At 26.7% G+C, this 17,015-nt stretch overlaps 1 protein-coding gene across 3 annotated transcripts in view; it reads right to left on the bottom strand.

Moving 5' to 3' along the window:
* LOC101238502 (uncharacterized) overlaps nucleotides 1–16,685 on the bottom strand; it is a 40,679-nt gene extending 23,994 nt beyond the window's left edge. The window contains exons 1-6 of one of the 3 annotated variants that reach the window (XM_065808278.1): nucleotides 16,371–16,684; nucleotides 10,912–11,337; nucleotides 10,230–10,394; nucleotides 6,950–7,009; nucleotides 4,978–5,134; nucleotides 1,867–1,967 (exon numbers count right to left, since the gene is read on the bottom strand). In XM_065808278.1, coding sequence (XP_065664350.1) covers nucleotides 1,867–1,967; nucleotides 4,978–5,134; nucleotides 6,950–7,009; nucleotides 10,230–10,394; nucleotides 10,912–11,337; nucleotides 16,371–16,637 — 1,176 coding nt within the window. In that variant the 5' untranslated portion in view covers nucleotides 16,638–16,684. Of the gene's footprint in view, nucleotides 1–1,866; nucleotides 1,968–4,977; nucleotides 5,135–6,949; nucleotides 7,010–10,229; nucleotides 10,395–10,911; nucleotides 11,338–16,370 lie in introns of all 3 variants that reach the window. The other 2 variants (XM_065808280.1, XM_065808281.1) reach the window with 2 other exon arrangements.
* Between the last annotated feature and the right edge of the window lie 330 nt (nucleotides 16,686–17,015).

Genomic DNA, 17,015 nt, shown 5'->3' with positions numbered 1-17,015 from the left:
TAATCAAACATGTTGAGAATGATTCTGGGCACAAAAGAGTGCAAGGAAGTGGTCGTGTGACCAAAATCATGACCCCTAAGGGTATCAAGCGCCTGAAAACCATATTTGATTACAGTCACCGAGTTTCGATGAGGCAAGCTGGTCGAAAATATGGATGCAGTCATTCACATATCATTAAAACTCTTGCCAAGTATACTGACATCAAAAATTATACAAAACAGGGTATACCTCATTGACAAATAAACCAGAATGAGCGAATCAAAACCGGCATTAATCGTCTTTATCGTGATTTTAAAGGAAAATTGGTCATCCTTGACGACGAGTCCTACTTTACGCTGTCACACTCAACAATTAATGGAAACAGCACCTACTACTCTAGCAACAAAGACAAGACTCCACCAAGTGTTAAATATTGCAAAAAACGCAAGTTCGAACCCAAGGTGCTTGTCTGGCTTGCCGTTTCTGACAAAGGTATTTCAAAGCCATTTTTTGTCCCCAGCGGCCTTGCAGTCAATAAAGCCATTTATGAAATTAATTGTATAAAGAAAAGATTAGTGCCGTTCATCAACGCTCATCATGCCGATGGTAATTATATATTTTGGCCGGACCTGGCGTCATCGCATTATGCCAAAACCGTAACCAACTGCTATGAGACTGATAACATCAATTTTATCAAAAAAGTTGACAATCCGCCAGCCGTACCGGAGTGTCGTCCAATAGAAGACTTTTTGTCTATTTTGAAAGGCAAAGTGTATGAGAGTAACTGGCAAGCAAAAGAAGTGAAGCAACTACAAACCAGAATAAAGCTTTGCCTGAAAAATATTGACCTTAAGCTTGTATTTTCACTTTTTGGGTCAACTCGTGTTAGAGTTGGCCGAATCCGAAGAAACAGACTGGTTAAAGACAAACTTAATTAAAATAAATAAATAACTAAAAACTCTTTTTAATGATGAGTGAAAGTTTGTCCGGATTTTTAGTAACCACCCATTATAATATCTATAAAACTTCAAAAGTGTTTCATTTCGTATTTTAGAAAAATCAAAAATATTTAAAAAAAAAAAAAAGTTCCAGTGGTAGGATTCCATCCATGGCGCTTTGCTTCAGAAGCTCAGCGAGGTAACCACTTTGCCACACAGGCGCCATAACTGACATATATATTATAACTATTTTACAAACAAAAGACTTTATAAAATGGAAATAAATCCTATAGGTCAAAATGAAAGAGATGTTGCCGCAACGCAATTTTCAAGAGAAAGTAAAAACTGTAAAACTTGATATAAAAAGAGTCTTTCTCGCTATTACCTCGGTTGCAATGGCTGCAAAGGGTTCTGTGTCAAACACGCTCCAAGGGGCACTACTACTATTAAGTTTAGCATTATTATAAAGAGATGTATAGGCAAGTAAAGAAGCTTTCTCATATATTTAGATGTAAAATTTGAATCTAAGCCTGCCTTATTTTTTCATGCAGATTATAAACAGATTAAAGATTAGGCTGACCAGTCCTTGTAAGACTGTGGGCAATAGTATCAAATATTTTTTGAAAAAAAAATATTTGGCATTTTTTTTTATGAAACATCAAAAAATTTCATTAGAAGGAATAAGCACAAATATATCCTATTTGTCATAAAACTGAGTGCAACACCAGGGCACAAGTTATAGCTATGCGTTAAAAATGCAGCTATACCATGACATCACTAATTTTCAAACAAATCTAGTGATTCAAATCACTAATTTTTGAAACAAATTTTGTGGTTCAAAAAAAAAACAAGCTGTAAATACCATAACTATAATTTATTTGATCAAGAATTAAGATTATATTATATTAAACCATATATAGAATTAAAAACAAACACTAAATACAAGTACCTTATTTTTCAACAAAGCATCTCGCAATGTGCCTCCATGTTTCGCAACAGCAAACACAAGCATTTGATATTGACGAGAAATATGCCAACTTGGATTAAATACTAAAAACAAAAAATGCTATAAATTTAAAAAGTAAAACTATATAATATTTTATAATATTAATATTTAATATATTGCATATATTGTAATAAATATATTGTAAACAAAGAAAAGTATTAAAAGATTATAAAAACCAATTGAAAAATTCAAAAAAAATTCATTAATTTTCTTTTTGAATGATTCAAGAAAGAAAGATAACCACGTTGTAAATCTATAACTGTTAATCTTTCTAAATGAGGTCAACACAATTCTTCTTGATATATTAGGATTAATGATAGGACCATAAACACAATCCTTCTTGAGGATTTTTTCAAATGTTAAAGAGCTGATAAAATTATCTGAGAAAAACTAACAGAATAGTGTTTACATAAATGTTATTTTTTAAAGAATGAGAAAATTCTTGAGCTTGTGAATCAATAGGATATTTAACTGTATTAATATTTGCATAGGGTATCTTGCAAGTTTTTAAAATGTAAAGGAATAAACATAACCCATTACTGTTTTTAAAGGACTTAAATGATAAGCATATACAGATGATGATGATGATGTCACAATAATTTTTCACCTGTTTTTAATAAATATTAAACAAAACATTATGCAAATTGAATTGAATCTTGAAGATGAAAACCAAAAAATTTTTAATTTAATGCAAATCAATAGGTAACATATTTCATCAAAAAACATTCAGGTAAAAAAAACTTGTGTTCAACCAGGCAGAAGCAACAAGAAATAATTACCACCTGAATAAAGTTTCAAAAATCTGACTTCGTTCTTTGTATTACTCTAGTGCTAGAGTGTATAATGATTTACTATTAGAACCTAGGAAAATTAACTCATTGACTGAATGTCCAATCAAATTTAAAATTTATCTTAAATAAAAGTTTTTATAAAAAATCTTAATGACTTTATTACTTTAATAGATTTTAATTTTAATTTTACTTTATAACAGGGTTGCCACCACAACTCTTGCCATTATAATTCTGGAATTCAGGGTTGCCACTACAACTTTTTCCATTATAATCCTGGAATTCAGGGTTGCCACTATAACTCTTGCCACTATAATTCTTGCCACTATAACTCTTGCCACTATAACTCTTGCCACTATAACTCTTGCCACTATAATTCTTACCACTATAACTCTTGCCACTATAATTCTTGCCACTATAATTCTGGAATAAAATTCTCTGATTTTACCTGATTTTTTTAAATGAAATTTTGCTTATTTCTCCCTGATATTCCTAACATTCAAACTCGAAAACTTAGCATTAAAATTTCAACATTAAGTCCTAGACATGCTCTTTTTTACCGCCCAAAAAAAAAAACAGATTGACTAATATCCATATACAAAAAAAAACTGCAATGTTAAACTATGTCTTTCAAGAAAGAAATAAAATTTGTCTTTTATACTACATACTACACTCGAATCTTTTTTTTTTGCTCCTCAAGTTCTAATATTTCTTGATTCATTATGGTAACAAAAAGCATTATCACATTTTTCCTTTTGCCTGCAACTTTCTAATTTCCACTAGTTTTTATATTGAAATGAGGTGTTACAAATATATTCTTTATCATTCCACTGTTGATTTCTACTTAACGAGCCTTCAATTTGTTAGATATCTTAAAGTCCTTGATAAGGTGATAAGAAATGATAAATCCTTGATAATCCTTGATCCTTCAACAAGAGATAAATGACTTTTTTTTTCATATTTTCATTAAGCATATTACTGTTTATGCTGAAGCCCCTAAAATAAAATAAAAATTGGTCTAAAATGATTTCCAGAGTGAATCTTTTAAAATGCTAGTAAAAGATTAAAAAACCTTTTTCTTATATAGTATAAAAAAAAATTTTATTACATCCTTTTTTATATACATAAGTATAAATAAAAGATTCTTGATAATTTTTTTTTAAAATCTGTTAAAAGTCTACATAATTCCCAAAACCAAAATATTTAACATAACCTAGTTTTCTTTTACCCATCTCATAGGATTTAGAAGTTGCGCTGAGGGAACTTTTTTTGATACAGTGGACCTTCTGATTACAAGAGCTCAATGAGATTTTGTTTTGTGCTGAATGCAAAACAGATCTGATTCCTGGACAATTTTTATCAGATTGATCTACTAAACAAACTGTTTGTTTTTGGATATTGACTGTGCAGGTCTAAAGAACCAAAAAATTGGCTTTAATTTCTAAATATTTTTTTTTGCCCCTCCAAACAACTTGTCACAGCACTCTAAACCATATTTGATAAGTTAAATAAAAGTTAATGGAACACAGCATGTTTTGCACTTTGCTGACTTTTTTTCTGTCATTTACCGGTCATTTTTCAAACAATGGATCATTTAACCATTCTTCATTAAAATAAGTTGCCATTTAAAATCTACTTAATTCATTTAAAACATTTAACTGTAAATAAACAGCCAGAAAAAAAGTTCATTTTTTAAAATAATGATCAAATATTATTATATTCGAACAATCTTTTGAGTAATATGATTATTTAACTAGTATACCTAAATAAGAAATACTATTTACCATCAATCATTTAAAAATAATAAAATAAAATAATATGAAACTAAAAAATTCCCTGATTTTTGACCAAATCAATCTTTTTCCCCAGATTTTCCCTGATTGTATCTAAACTTCCCTGGGTTTCCCTTAATTCCCTGATTTGGTGGCAACCCTGTATAACAGGGCGTACACTGATAACACAATTGTATTAATTTTTGAAGTAACTTGTCCAGTATAAATATTCAACACATAAAAAAAATATTTAAAAAAACTAGCTATAATTTATAAAAACTAAAACAAATTAATATTATGACAACTGGAATTACTAATTAAAATCTTTCCCTATATATATAACATATTACATCCAACATCAATTATTTTAATTGAAACATCATGTATTAAAATTAAAACAATTATGCATCAATAACTTACAATTAATTCTTACTTACAAAACATACACTGTTAACAATGATATTACGTATCAACTAATTGTAGCTAAAACCTACATCCTGTATCAAGAATATCAAGAAGGTTAGTTTCATTGACAAGTTTCTTTGTAATGTCTTCACTTAACATAAGATTATAAAGAACATAGGATGCGAGTTGCATAATCATTTGAACACTAGGTCCTAATGAAGGAGTCGAGAGCCAACCTAAAACAGGCTTTAAAAAAAAATTTATATTAGATATAAACCATATTTATATGCAAAAGTATTTTGGTACAATATATATTATATATTTACATTATTAAATTATATTTTATTTTACATTGTTATATATTATTATTATTATTATTATTGTTACTATTATTATTATTATTATTATTATTATTATTATTATTATTATTATTATTATTATTATTATTATTATTATTATTATTATTATTGTTATTATTATTATTATTATTATTATTATTATTATTATTATTATTAGTTACATATTATATATTATTAAACTATATATTATTTTTATATTGTTTAAATCAAAATAATTGTTCTAGTTGCTGTTGTAGAAAAAAGAAGATGTTAAGATCAGGGCATAACCGATAGGCATTTTTCTGCCCATTCCGGATTTTTTGATTAGGTATTTGCCGATTCTGAATACAATCTGGATAGTTTGGTTACATAATTACATTTGAAAATATTAATTGTAGATGTTCCAAAAGTTGTTTCAGACTTATAATTCCTTTTATTTATGATAAAATTCACTTAATACTTAAAGTTTTAAACTTATTTAATATTCAAAGTTATTTAAAACTATTTGTTTAGATTTTAATGACTTATATTTTATAATATAAAACAAAAATTGTGAACTGTGAATAATATTGAGTATTGATATTTGACATCATGCTCATTAAACCGTGTGTTTGTTAAATTGACAAAACCGCAGAAATGAGTAATATATGCAGAGTGGTATTTTTCTATAAATACTTTTTGATTTTTTTCTGCTTTATTTTATAATAAACAGGTTCTTTTGGTTATTTGGTCTTTTGATTTGGTTATTTACTTATTTTGTTTATTTTCACTATTTGGATCAGTCTGCCATTTTGGTGCCAATAGCGATTAATCAGTTTTTAGCAAAATCTGACCGGTAATAATATCTGGATCAAGACTCTGTTATGCCTTAGTTGAGATAAAAGATAAAACTTTAAAAAATGTATTTTAAAATTTTATCTGATCTATTATCACATGATAACGTTATCATATTTTCATATAATTACAAGATAATGCTTAAGTTAATCCTCTTTAAATTTTATAACATCAAATCAAATTAATCAAATTAAATTCAAATCAAATTAATCTTCCTTGATGAAATCCTGGAAATAGTTTTTAATTAAATCCCATAAAATCTAGGAAATGTTTTGGTCAGCAAAATAGTGGAGGAAGGTTAATGCGGGAGGTGGGAAAAGATAAAATGAAATAACTACAAGTAATGAATAAGTGAGGCTTTTCTTTATAATATGTATTTTAATATATATATTTATTTTCTTTATAATGGATATTCTAAAATCGCTCTATCTTTTGGAAAAAAACAAGTTCTTTATACATTTCATAGTCTTTAAATTGTGTTTCATAACAATTTTTAAATTGAGTTTCATTACTGTTCTAGTGGTACTAAAACAGGTCTGGGTTCAGCCCTGTAGATATATAACTATAAAATATACAAACATATATATATATATATATATATATATATATATATATATATATATATATATATATATATATATATATATATATATATATATATATATACAAATATATATATATATATATACAAATATATATATATATATATATCTATATCTATATACATATATATATATATATATATATATATATATATATATATATATATATATATATATATATATATATATATATATATATATATATATATATATATATATACATATATATTTGTATATTTTTAAGTTATATATGCATTAAATATTATAAGGTTGAAATTTATAAATACCTTTCTAACATCTAAAGATTCATAAAGTTTCATTCTATATCTGTTGTTCATGTTAGCAATCTAAAGAAAGTTATAAAAATTTATGTATTCAAAACAATAATTTTTATACATGATAATATAAAAGTAACTATTATTACGTTATAACATTCTAGTTTTCATGAACACACATTTGTACACCTTTTATAATTTTTTTAATTTATTCACAACATATTTTAATGACATAAATAAGCCATACATTAACACTTTTTGTTAAAAATTGATATGTAAACTTTTTTGAACAACATTTTGAACAACATTCAATTAAATAAGTGAACCTTTGAAGTGAGCCTTTCTTTAACATAAGTTAAATTTTAAATAACTCAAATAAATTTTTTGTTAGCATGAGTTTTTGTTTTCTTTTTTAATTTTCTAAGATTTTACTAAAAGTTTATAGTATAATAGATGAACAGCCTCATCATTGGCTATCACCAATCAGTAATTCTATCAAGCTGTCTTTTAGTCCACCTAGTAAAAATTGTTTATTCTTTGATGCCAATTTTCATGATTGAGCATTTGTCTCTAGAATCTGCTTAAAATTTACAGTAGTTTTTAATAAACATCCTTGTCCACTGTCCCATTAACTTGGACTCTGCACTGTGAGTAAAGTGTTTTTTATGTTAAAACAAAAGAAGCCACAACAAAACTAAGGCAAGTTAATAATTTTAGATTTTTTTTTGATTTGATAAACAAAAGAACTTATGATTTTCATTATGATTATGATTTGATAAACTTCATTAAAATGTCATTGTGAGTCCATTCGTAATCTTTTAATTTTTATGTTTTAAGTACAATAATGTACAATATACTTGCAAAAGAACGAACAATATACTTGCAAAATAACATACAATATACTTGCAAAAGAATGAAAAATTTACTTGCAAAAGAACGTAAAATATACTTTCAAAAGAACATAAAATTTACTTGCAAAATAATGTACAATATACTTGCAAAAGAATGTACAATATACTTGCAAAAGAACATACAATATACTTGCAAAATAATGTACAATATACTTGCAAAAGAATACACAATATACTTGCAAAAGAATGTACTAAATAAATGCAAAAGAATGTACAATAAACTTGCAAAAAAACGTACAATATACTTGCAAAAGTACAATATATTTACAAAAGAATGTACAATATACTTGCAAAAGAATGTACAATATACTTGCCAGAGAATGTACAATATACTTGCAAAAGAATGTACAATATACTTGCAAAAGAACATAAAATATACTTGCAAAAGAATGTACAATATACTAGCAAAAGAATGTACAACATACTGGCAAAAGAACGTACAATATATTTGCAAAAGAATGTACAATATACTTGCAAAAGAACGTACAATATACTTGCAAAAGAATGTACAATATACTTGCAAAAGAATGTACAATATACTAGCAAAAGAATGTACAATATACTTGCAAAACGTACAATATAATTGCAAAAGAACGTACAATATTAATGCAAAAGAATGTACAATATACTTGCAAAAGAACGTACAATATAAATGCAAAAGAATGGACAATATACTTGCAAAAGAATGTACAATATACTCGCAAAAGAACATACAATATACTTGCAAAAGAACATACAATATACTTGCAAAATAACATACAATATACTTGCAAAAGAATGTACAATATACTTGCAAAAGAATGTACAATATACTTGCAAAAGAATGTACAATATACTTGCAAAAGAATGTACAATATACTTGCAAAAGAACGTACAATATACTTGCAAAAGAATGCACAATATACTTGCAAAAGAATGTACAATATACTTGCAAAAGAATGTACAATATACTTGCAAAGGAACGTACAATATACTTGCAAAAGAATGTACAATATACTTGCAAAAGAATGTACAGTATACTTGCAAAAGAATGTATCAAATCCATATTAGTACATATATTATGTACAACATAGTTGCAAGAGAATGTATCAAATCCGCATATTATAGTACTGCAACACATAATTAGAAAGAAGTCAAGCAAACAAATATTAGCATTAGCACTATAATAAGGTGACAATTAATATACTTCTGGAGATACTAGGAGGAGATAAAGTGATAAGTAATATACTTCTGGAGATATTTGCCGGAGATAAAATCACAAGAAATATACTTCTAAAGATATTTGCTGGAGATAAAGTGACAAGTAATATACTTCTGGAGATATTTGCTATATATAGGACTAAGTCATCTTAGCTACTAACCATAAATTTGAATTAAAGATATTTTTAACGTTTAAAACTATCTATGCAAAATTACTGATATATATCATGTGCATCTATAAAATCTATAAAATAAACTGGATGAGAGTAGTATCTATCAGTGTGCAGTACCTATTAAACCTATATAATAAACTGGACGTGTGTAGTATCTATCAGTGTGTAGTATCTATAAAATCTGTAAAATAAACTGGATGAGTGTAGTATCTATCAGTGTGTAGTATCTATAAATCCTATACAATAAAATGGATGTGCGTAGTATCTATCAGTGTGTAGTATCTATAAAATCTATATCATTCAATCGGCTTTTATCAATTAATTGGTCTTTATCATTCAATCGGTTTTTATCATTCAGTTGGTCTTTAGGACACAAGTTTTATAAAAATTTTGTTTAAAAAAAGATTTTAAAACTAGTGAATCCATTTCTAAACACAGTTATAAAGTTATGATGTAAATGAAGACAAGTGTTGTCAAAGACAACACTTGTCTTCATCTACAATATAAAAAATAGTGTTTTCCTTGATGGGCAACACTCTTCTTTATTTCATGTAATATCTGTGATGCTAAAAGCAATTTGCTGTTCTTCATGTTTATTAATGACATTCCTAATAATCTAAATATTCCTAAACCTAACAACAGGACCAGGGATGAAAAAAAAATATTACTAGATACACCATATAAATTGAGCTTATAAAGATGACCAGACAGACATTATTGAAAGCTGTTGATATGTTAATAGTAATCAAATCTTGTCTTTTTTTCTCTTTGACTCACTTCCTTGTTTTATGTTAACTCTTAACTTAGCTTGCAGCCATGTTGAGAGCAAAAATAGCAAATGAGTGAAAACAAGCATCTGAGTAAATAAGTGAAAGCAAACACCTGAGTAAACGAGTGAAAAAAAAACACTTGAGTAAATGAGTGAAAACAAGCATCTGAGTAAAGGAGTGAAAACAAACACTTGAGTGAATGATTAAAAACTAACAACTAAATGGGTAAAATAAACACCTGAGTAAATATCTTTAATGCAAAAACTTTCGCATAAAAGCCAGAAATAAGTAGGGGAAATGCAATTTCATAATCTATGTCATTAGGTAGTTTCCAATGGGTATCTTCTATTGAAGACCAACCTTCAACTTGAAAAACTTTGTACACCATATCTTTGTTGCCGAACTAAGAATTTTAAGATAATATTTTTAAAAAAAAAATTCAGATTTTTAGAAAACAGATTTAGAACATTTTAGAACATATTTTTAGAACATTTTACAACAGATTTTAGAACATATTTTTAGATCATAGAAAAATAATACTAGAATATTACTTTATTATTACAATATTCAACCCTCAGAATTAGGATAAGCATTCGGCAATGCCGACCTAAACGTGCTTAGGTCAGCAAAAAGTTGCCAACCTTGTTTTTATGTTTTATGGTAAAACCTTTGGGTCAAATTTTTTTGCCAACCTGATACCAACTTTTAACAGTTTAAGGTCAGCAATAAATAGCTAACCTCATTTTTCCTAATTCTGAAGGCTGAATATTATAAACAATAAAAAAATGCTTTAGAAATTACTGAGATGTTAAGCTTAAAGTGTAAATTTACTCAATCAGGTAAGTAAAGGTAATTTAGTAAAAATATACATATTTTTAATAATTTACCATCACTGCTGTACTTTGCCTGGATTATCTTACCTTAGTGAAATCCTCAAATTTTCCCCTGTTAATGAAACTTTTTTCTGACCAATCTTTTAAAATAAACAATGCCAGGCTTTCATGACCTTCAATATCCATTATTCGCTCGCATGCTTCTCTATGCTCCATACAAAAACAAAATAAAATATCAATCGCAGCAACATTAATAAGTTTTGGTCTGTTCCATTTGATAATAATCTGAATAAGATTTTCAATTACAGAGTGTTCCAGCAATTCTTTAGTATGACTGGTTTCTTTCAAACTTTGAAGTTTAAGAACTTCTTTTATAATAAACAATGACAAGAATATATTTTTATCATCAAAAACAGTTTGATTATCAGAATATTGAAGTACTGACGAAACAAAGATATGAAGTTTACATTTTACTAGAAAAGTAAGTAATTCTTTGACTGCAACTTTTTTTATCTAAATTAAATACAAAATAAAATAAAAATTTAATAAATTTTTTATTTTTATTTATTTAATAAAAAAAAATAAAACATGATAAACATGACAAAGAAGTAGAACATGAATTACTTCCTATTTTTAGAGTCACAAATCAACCAGTTTTATTTTGTTTTAGTTTTATAGCAACTTGCAACAGAGCTATGAATGTTTAACATAGTTACCGAATGAATTTGCTGCATAGATGACACTTCTTTTTCAACAAATTTTGGCAACTTACCACAAAGATATAATAAATTTAATGTCAGAACTAAAAACTACAGCCATCTACCTTTCATTTAATACCAAATTTATTGGGGTTTGTTAAAAGTTAATTTTGGATGTTATGGCTGACATTTTGATGGAATTACCCATTTGTAAATAATGAGAACATTTAAAGTATTAGTATTAGTATTAGTAATTGCTGTAAGGGGTCATCCATAAAGTATGTACGCTCATAGGGGGAGGGGGTTTCTTCAAAAAGCGTACCAAAGCGTATGGGGGGGGGGAGGGGTTGAATATAAAAGTACTTACGCACTAATTTAAAAAAGTAATTTTTCATAGTTAATGCTTGTATTTCTAACTTATCACCACTCACAAATACTTATCTATAACTAGAAGTTTTTTAATAAATAACTAGATATTTTTGAATATAATAATAAATGATTTTTTTTAAATAATAAAACCATGACCGTTACTATGAAATGACAGTTGAGGAGGGAGGGAAGTATACTTGCCCTTAAAGAAGATCTAATTATAATTTATTTTTGGAAACCTTAAAGTTCTTTTTACCAAAGGAACTTAAAAATTAGTAAAATTAATTTAAATTTAACAATAAAACGTAATAAGTTTTAATGGACTTGGTAAAAATGTTGTAGGTTTTTAGTTTCAAATAAACAGGCAGGAACGTTTATTTGGCACCTCATAGTTACGTTTGAAGCGTTTTATAAATGTAACATCTCACATACTTGGTTACGTTTATTAGTTATTTAGGAATAGGGAAAGTTTTAATAATAATGCACAATTATTGTATTTTCTTGTGATATTCAAAAAGATTTGCTTGGGATGGTCAAAACAATTGTTTTGACTATATCCAGCCTGGAAATTTTCATTCAAAATGCCACAGTTTTTACTGGATAGTTTTTTCACAGTTTTTACATACCCTCCACCTATGTTGTTGTATCGCAATTAAAGTAGAAGATTAATTACTGCAAGGAAAACAAATTTGTGCTCAATCTTATATAAATACGAAAATTTTTTGTGAATGAGAACATAGTTATTATTTCTTAAATATAAAAAATGTCACTTTACAAAATTGCATCATCTTATCTAGGGTAATTTTTTTGATAAATGTAATAAACAAAGATGCTTGAGTAAACTGGAAATTATAAATTTTTAAAAAATATTTCAGCTAAAAAAATGCAAACAATCAATTTAGTGTTTGAAAATTTGAACATCAAGGTGACAGTGAAGTGTATTACTTTGCAATCATTTAAAAGATCGTTTACACAAAATAAAACAAAAAAGACTTGTTGAAAAGTTTGTGCAGTTGATCTTTAAGCGCTTTTGCTGGCAAACAATAAACTTTTAAATCAACAAACTGGCGAGAATGTTTGTTTGGTACCTTTAAAGTATAGGTTGTGGTTAAGGGCAGGGTGATAAAATTTTTTTAAGTAATCACAAATTAAAAAAAAACTGTTATCTTTATAGGTTTTAAAACATTGTTTTAATATTGTATAAACAAAATTAATAATATATTCTTCATTATTCAATTAATTTAAATTGTTGGTGATCTAAATCAAAGGGTGATTTCACCCAATCAAATATGTTTTCGATGACATGAATATGATCAAAATTACTTTCATTTACTGTTAAATGAGTATCATTGTTTTCATCGTCATTTTTATTTTCCTCAGAGGTAGTGTTGATTATGTTTCTAAACACGCATTTGTGATGCTTAACACTTGCTTTAGAAGCGTAATAAATTTTGCAGGTTTTGCAAGTTCTTTGATCAATTTTTTGTTGTAAAATTGATGGGCAGTACAAATCAAAGGAAGCCTCCATCGAAATATTTGAACCTATATATCCTAAACGCTGCGCTAGAGAAGAAAAGTAAGGTTTAAGAATATTTCGTGCTACTTTTGGCTCAGGAATAAAAATTCCCTCAGCAGCATGAGACATTACAACTGGACCTGGTAAAAAACGTTGAGAAAAATATTTTTTCCAGGAACTTCGCCAAGGTTTACAGAGATTCGGAACATCACACTTAAGGATCATTAAAAAATACTGACTTTGTCTTACATGATTTTCAAATTATTTTGAATCTTGGTCCGGTATTGATAACAGTTGGATCAACATATTCAGCACAAACAGAATAGTTATCAATTACTATATCAGACCATACCTCAGTTAGAGTTTCTGCAGCTTTAGCAAAAAAAATTTTTCTAAATCAACATCATGAACATACCTCCTGCAATCTTCGTCGATCGCTAGCAGTGGCTCCTATTGATGCAATGTTAACAATGGCATTAAGAAGATCTGGCTGATCTTCAATTACAGCTGATCTACCATTTTTTTCTCTATTGAATTTAGAAAGTTTTGATTTTAAGTAGGGCCTGTCATCAACAATATCATTAAGTGTTCGTTTCAAACTTGCTCTCCTTTGTCTTTGATGAATTGCCTCGCGTTTCATTTTTTTTAAGACGGGTTTGTTTCATTTTTATTTGCTTTTCAACAAAAATTGATTTTATTTTAAGTTCGTTAGTTATCAATCTTGCATAGCGCACATTTACCAATGTTAACAGCTGCTCTTTTAAATGCGAAATTTCAGTTTGAATTTTCTCTTGTTGGGGAGTATGAGGTTTTTGCGGCTGATTAATTGGTACTTTTGTTTGTTGTTTTTGACTTTTTGAATATCAAATTTAGAAGAAGTAGCTAGTGTTTTATCGATTATAAAATCTATTTTGTCTGCTTCATCGGATGTTAACAAAGATTCTGGTCCCTCATCTGATATTTCGTTTATAAGAACAAGCTTTACTGCAATAGATAGATTCTTTGATGTTTTAACATTAGACCAAAAAGACATCAACTGACTTTTGCTTTCCATTGTTTTTTGTGTGAGTTCTTTTAAAACTGATTCATACGCCAATTCTTTAAGCTTAACTTTAAACCACAATCTATTAGCTTAATTTCTGTTGCTCCTGTTTACTTTTTTGTGACATAGCTTTTGCTACTTGTTGGTAAATAATTTTATTATTAATTTTAATAATTCTGCCTTCAAACTAATTTTTCACTCATTATTTAAAGCACAAAATTTAAAAGGTACAATAAATGCAAACAGGGTTTGTTTGTTTTGTTTTGAAATAATTTATAGTATCTTATTTTCATAATAAAAATTTTTTTTTAAATAAAGTTTATAAAATTGTAAAAAATACTTTTAAAATAACAATTTCAAAAATTATCATTTAAAGTTTAAAAATACTTTAAAACTTTAGCTTTTAAACTTGCTACCCTTAGCAACACGCTATTATCGCGCTAATTAATCAAAAATTAAAATATGAATTCCAAAATTCATTTTATACTTCATATTGTTTTTGAAAAGTATTGAGCAATTATTTTAATAAAATGGAACGTTTTAAAATATAAAGAATATCACCACTTTTTGATGACTTTTTTCCAGCGTACTTTATGGACAATTCCTAATATTTAAATTCCTAATAAATTAAATAATGTTGTTCTTTTTTTATAAATTTTAACTTTTTAACTCATAAAGAGAAAATAGAAGGGGGGGTACTTCAAAAGCTCACGTACTTTTCGAAGGGGAGAGGGGGCTAAAAAGTACACATAGCAACAGGGGGAGGGGGTCAATTTTTCGAAATTTTTGGCGTACATACTTTATGGACAACCCCTAACTGGTGTGAGCCAGGGAGTGTGGTATTAACACACTATGACAGCCAATTTGATTGATTGCTGCTCACTCAGCAATCAAGACCTGCTTTAAAACTGTTAACTGATTGTGCTTTAACCAACTCGCTTGGCAAGCTATACCATAAATTCACCAATCTATTAAATAAAAAGTTTTCACATGCTTGCTTAGCGATTTCTTTGATATATTTAAAGCTGTGACCTCTCATTTGAGTTTGTTGAATACTAATTTTTTTGATTGTTTCCAAATCATTAAAACCATTGAAGAATTTAAAAAGTTGAATCATATCTTCTCGTTGTCTCCTTTTTGTCAAGGTAGTCAAGTCGAGATATATATTATAAATATATATATATATATATATATATATATATATATATATATATATATATATATATATATATATATATATATATATATATGTAAATTATGTTAGTGTATTTTTCAAATAGAGTGCTCAATGTTCTTAAAGAACAGAGCAATAATTAATTAGTAAGTACTCTTCCTGATGATCCAGCAATGGTGAAACTCCGAGTCGAAGATAAAAGTTAGATAAGTGTTTTTTACTAATTATATATATATATATATATATATATATATATATATATATATATATATATATATATATATATATATATATATATATATATATATATATATATATATATATATATATATATATATATATATATATATATATATATATATATATATAGATGTATATATATAGAGATATATATATATATATATATATATATATATATATATATATACATATATAAATATATATATATATATATATATATATATATATATATATATATATATATATATATATATATATATATATATATATATATATATATATATATATATATATATATATATATAATTTGGCGAACTTGTTGTTTGACCTTAATAAAAAGATTTCAGCAATATAAATTTCTAAAGTATTATAATAAATGACTAAAAGAAGAAAATTTAAAACTGAAACTAAAAATATTAACAAGTGGACTCATTGTCAAATATTTATTGACAAAGAGCACTTAATTTTTATATTAAAATAACAAAATATAAAATATTAAAAAATTACCTTAATTTTTTCATTAACAAATAAATAAATCCAATTAAAAACTGTGCATATCATTTCACTCTTGTTTCTTGCATCTAAATGTGATGGATGACTGTCTAGGAACTCAAACCAGCAATCATCAACAAGGCTTATATCTGCTCCATTGATAAGTGTATCAAATAAATTTTTTAATCTTTTTACTTTTTTGTTTTTAACAGAATCCAACAAAATCAAAGACCATTGATCTTGGTACAAGCTACTTTCGTTGTTAACAGTATATGCAGACATAAAAATATGCGCACCTAAAAATATTCAATAAATTATATATCAAATCAGAAATATTTTTATGTATACAGCTATACTAGACTGTTGCTGAGCTGAAGCAAAATCTAGTCTAAAGTCTATATTTATATATTTATTTATTTTATATAGATTTTATATTTTATCTAATATAAAAAACATAGATCAAAATTTGGTGGCATTTTTTATTTACCTAATTCCAGATGATTCTGTTAGGGAAAAAAATTGAATAATAATGAAAAAAATGAGTGCTACCCCATCCATTCCAAACATTTTGTTGTTTGTCTTTTTATTTTTGTTAATTCTGATTTACTTCAAACAAGACTGCAAGCAACTACTATTAAGTTGGGAGTTATTAGAAAAAAA

Source organism: Hydra vulgaris, chromosome 10, assembly GCF_038396675.1.
Source record: "Hydra vulgaris chromosome 10, alternate assembly HydraT2T_AEP".
Taxonomy (NCBI): domain Eukaryota; kingdom Metazoa; phylum Cnidaria; class Hydrozoa; order Anthoathecata; family Hydridae; genus Hydra; species Hydra vulgaris.
Note: the sequence above shows the minus strand (reverse complement) of the source record. Positions and strands in the feature narration are given on the sequence as shown.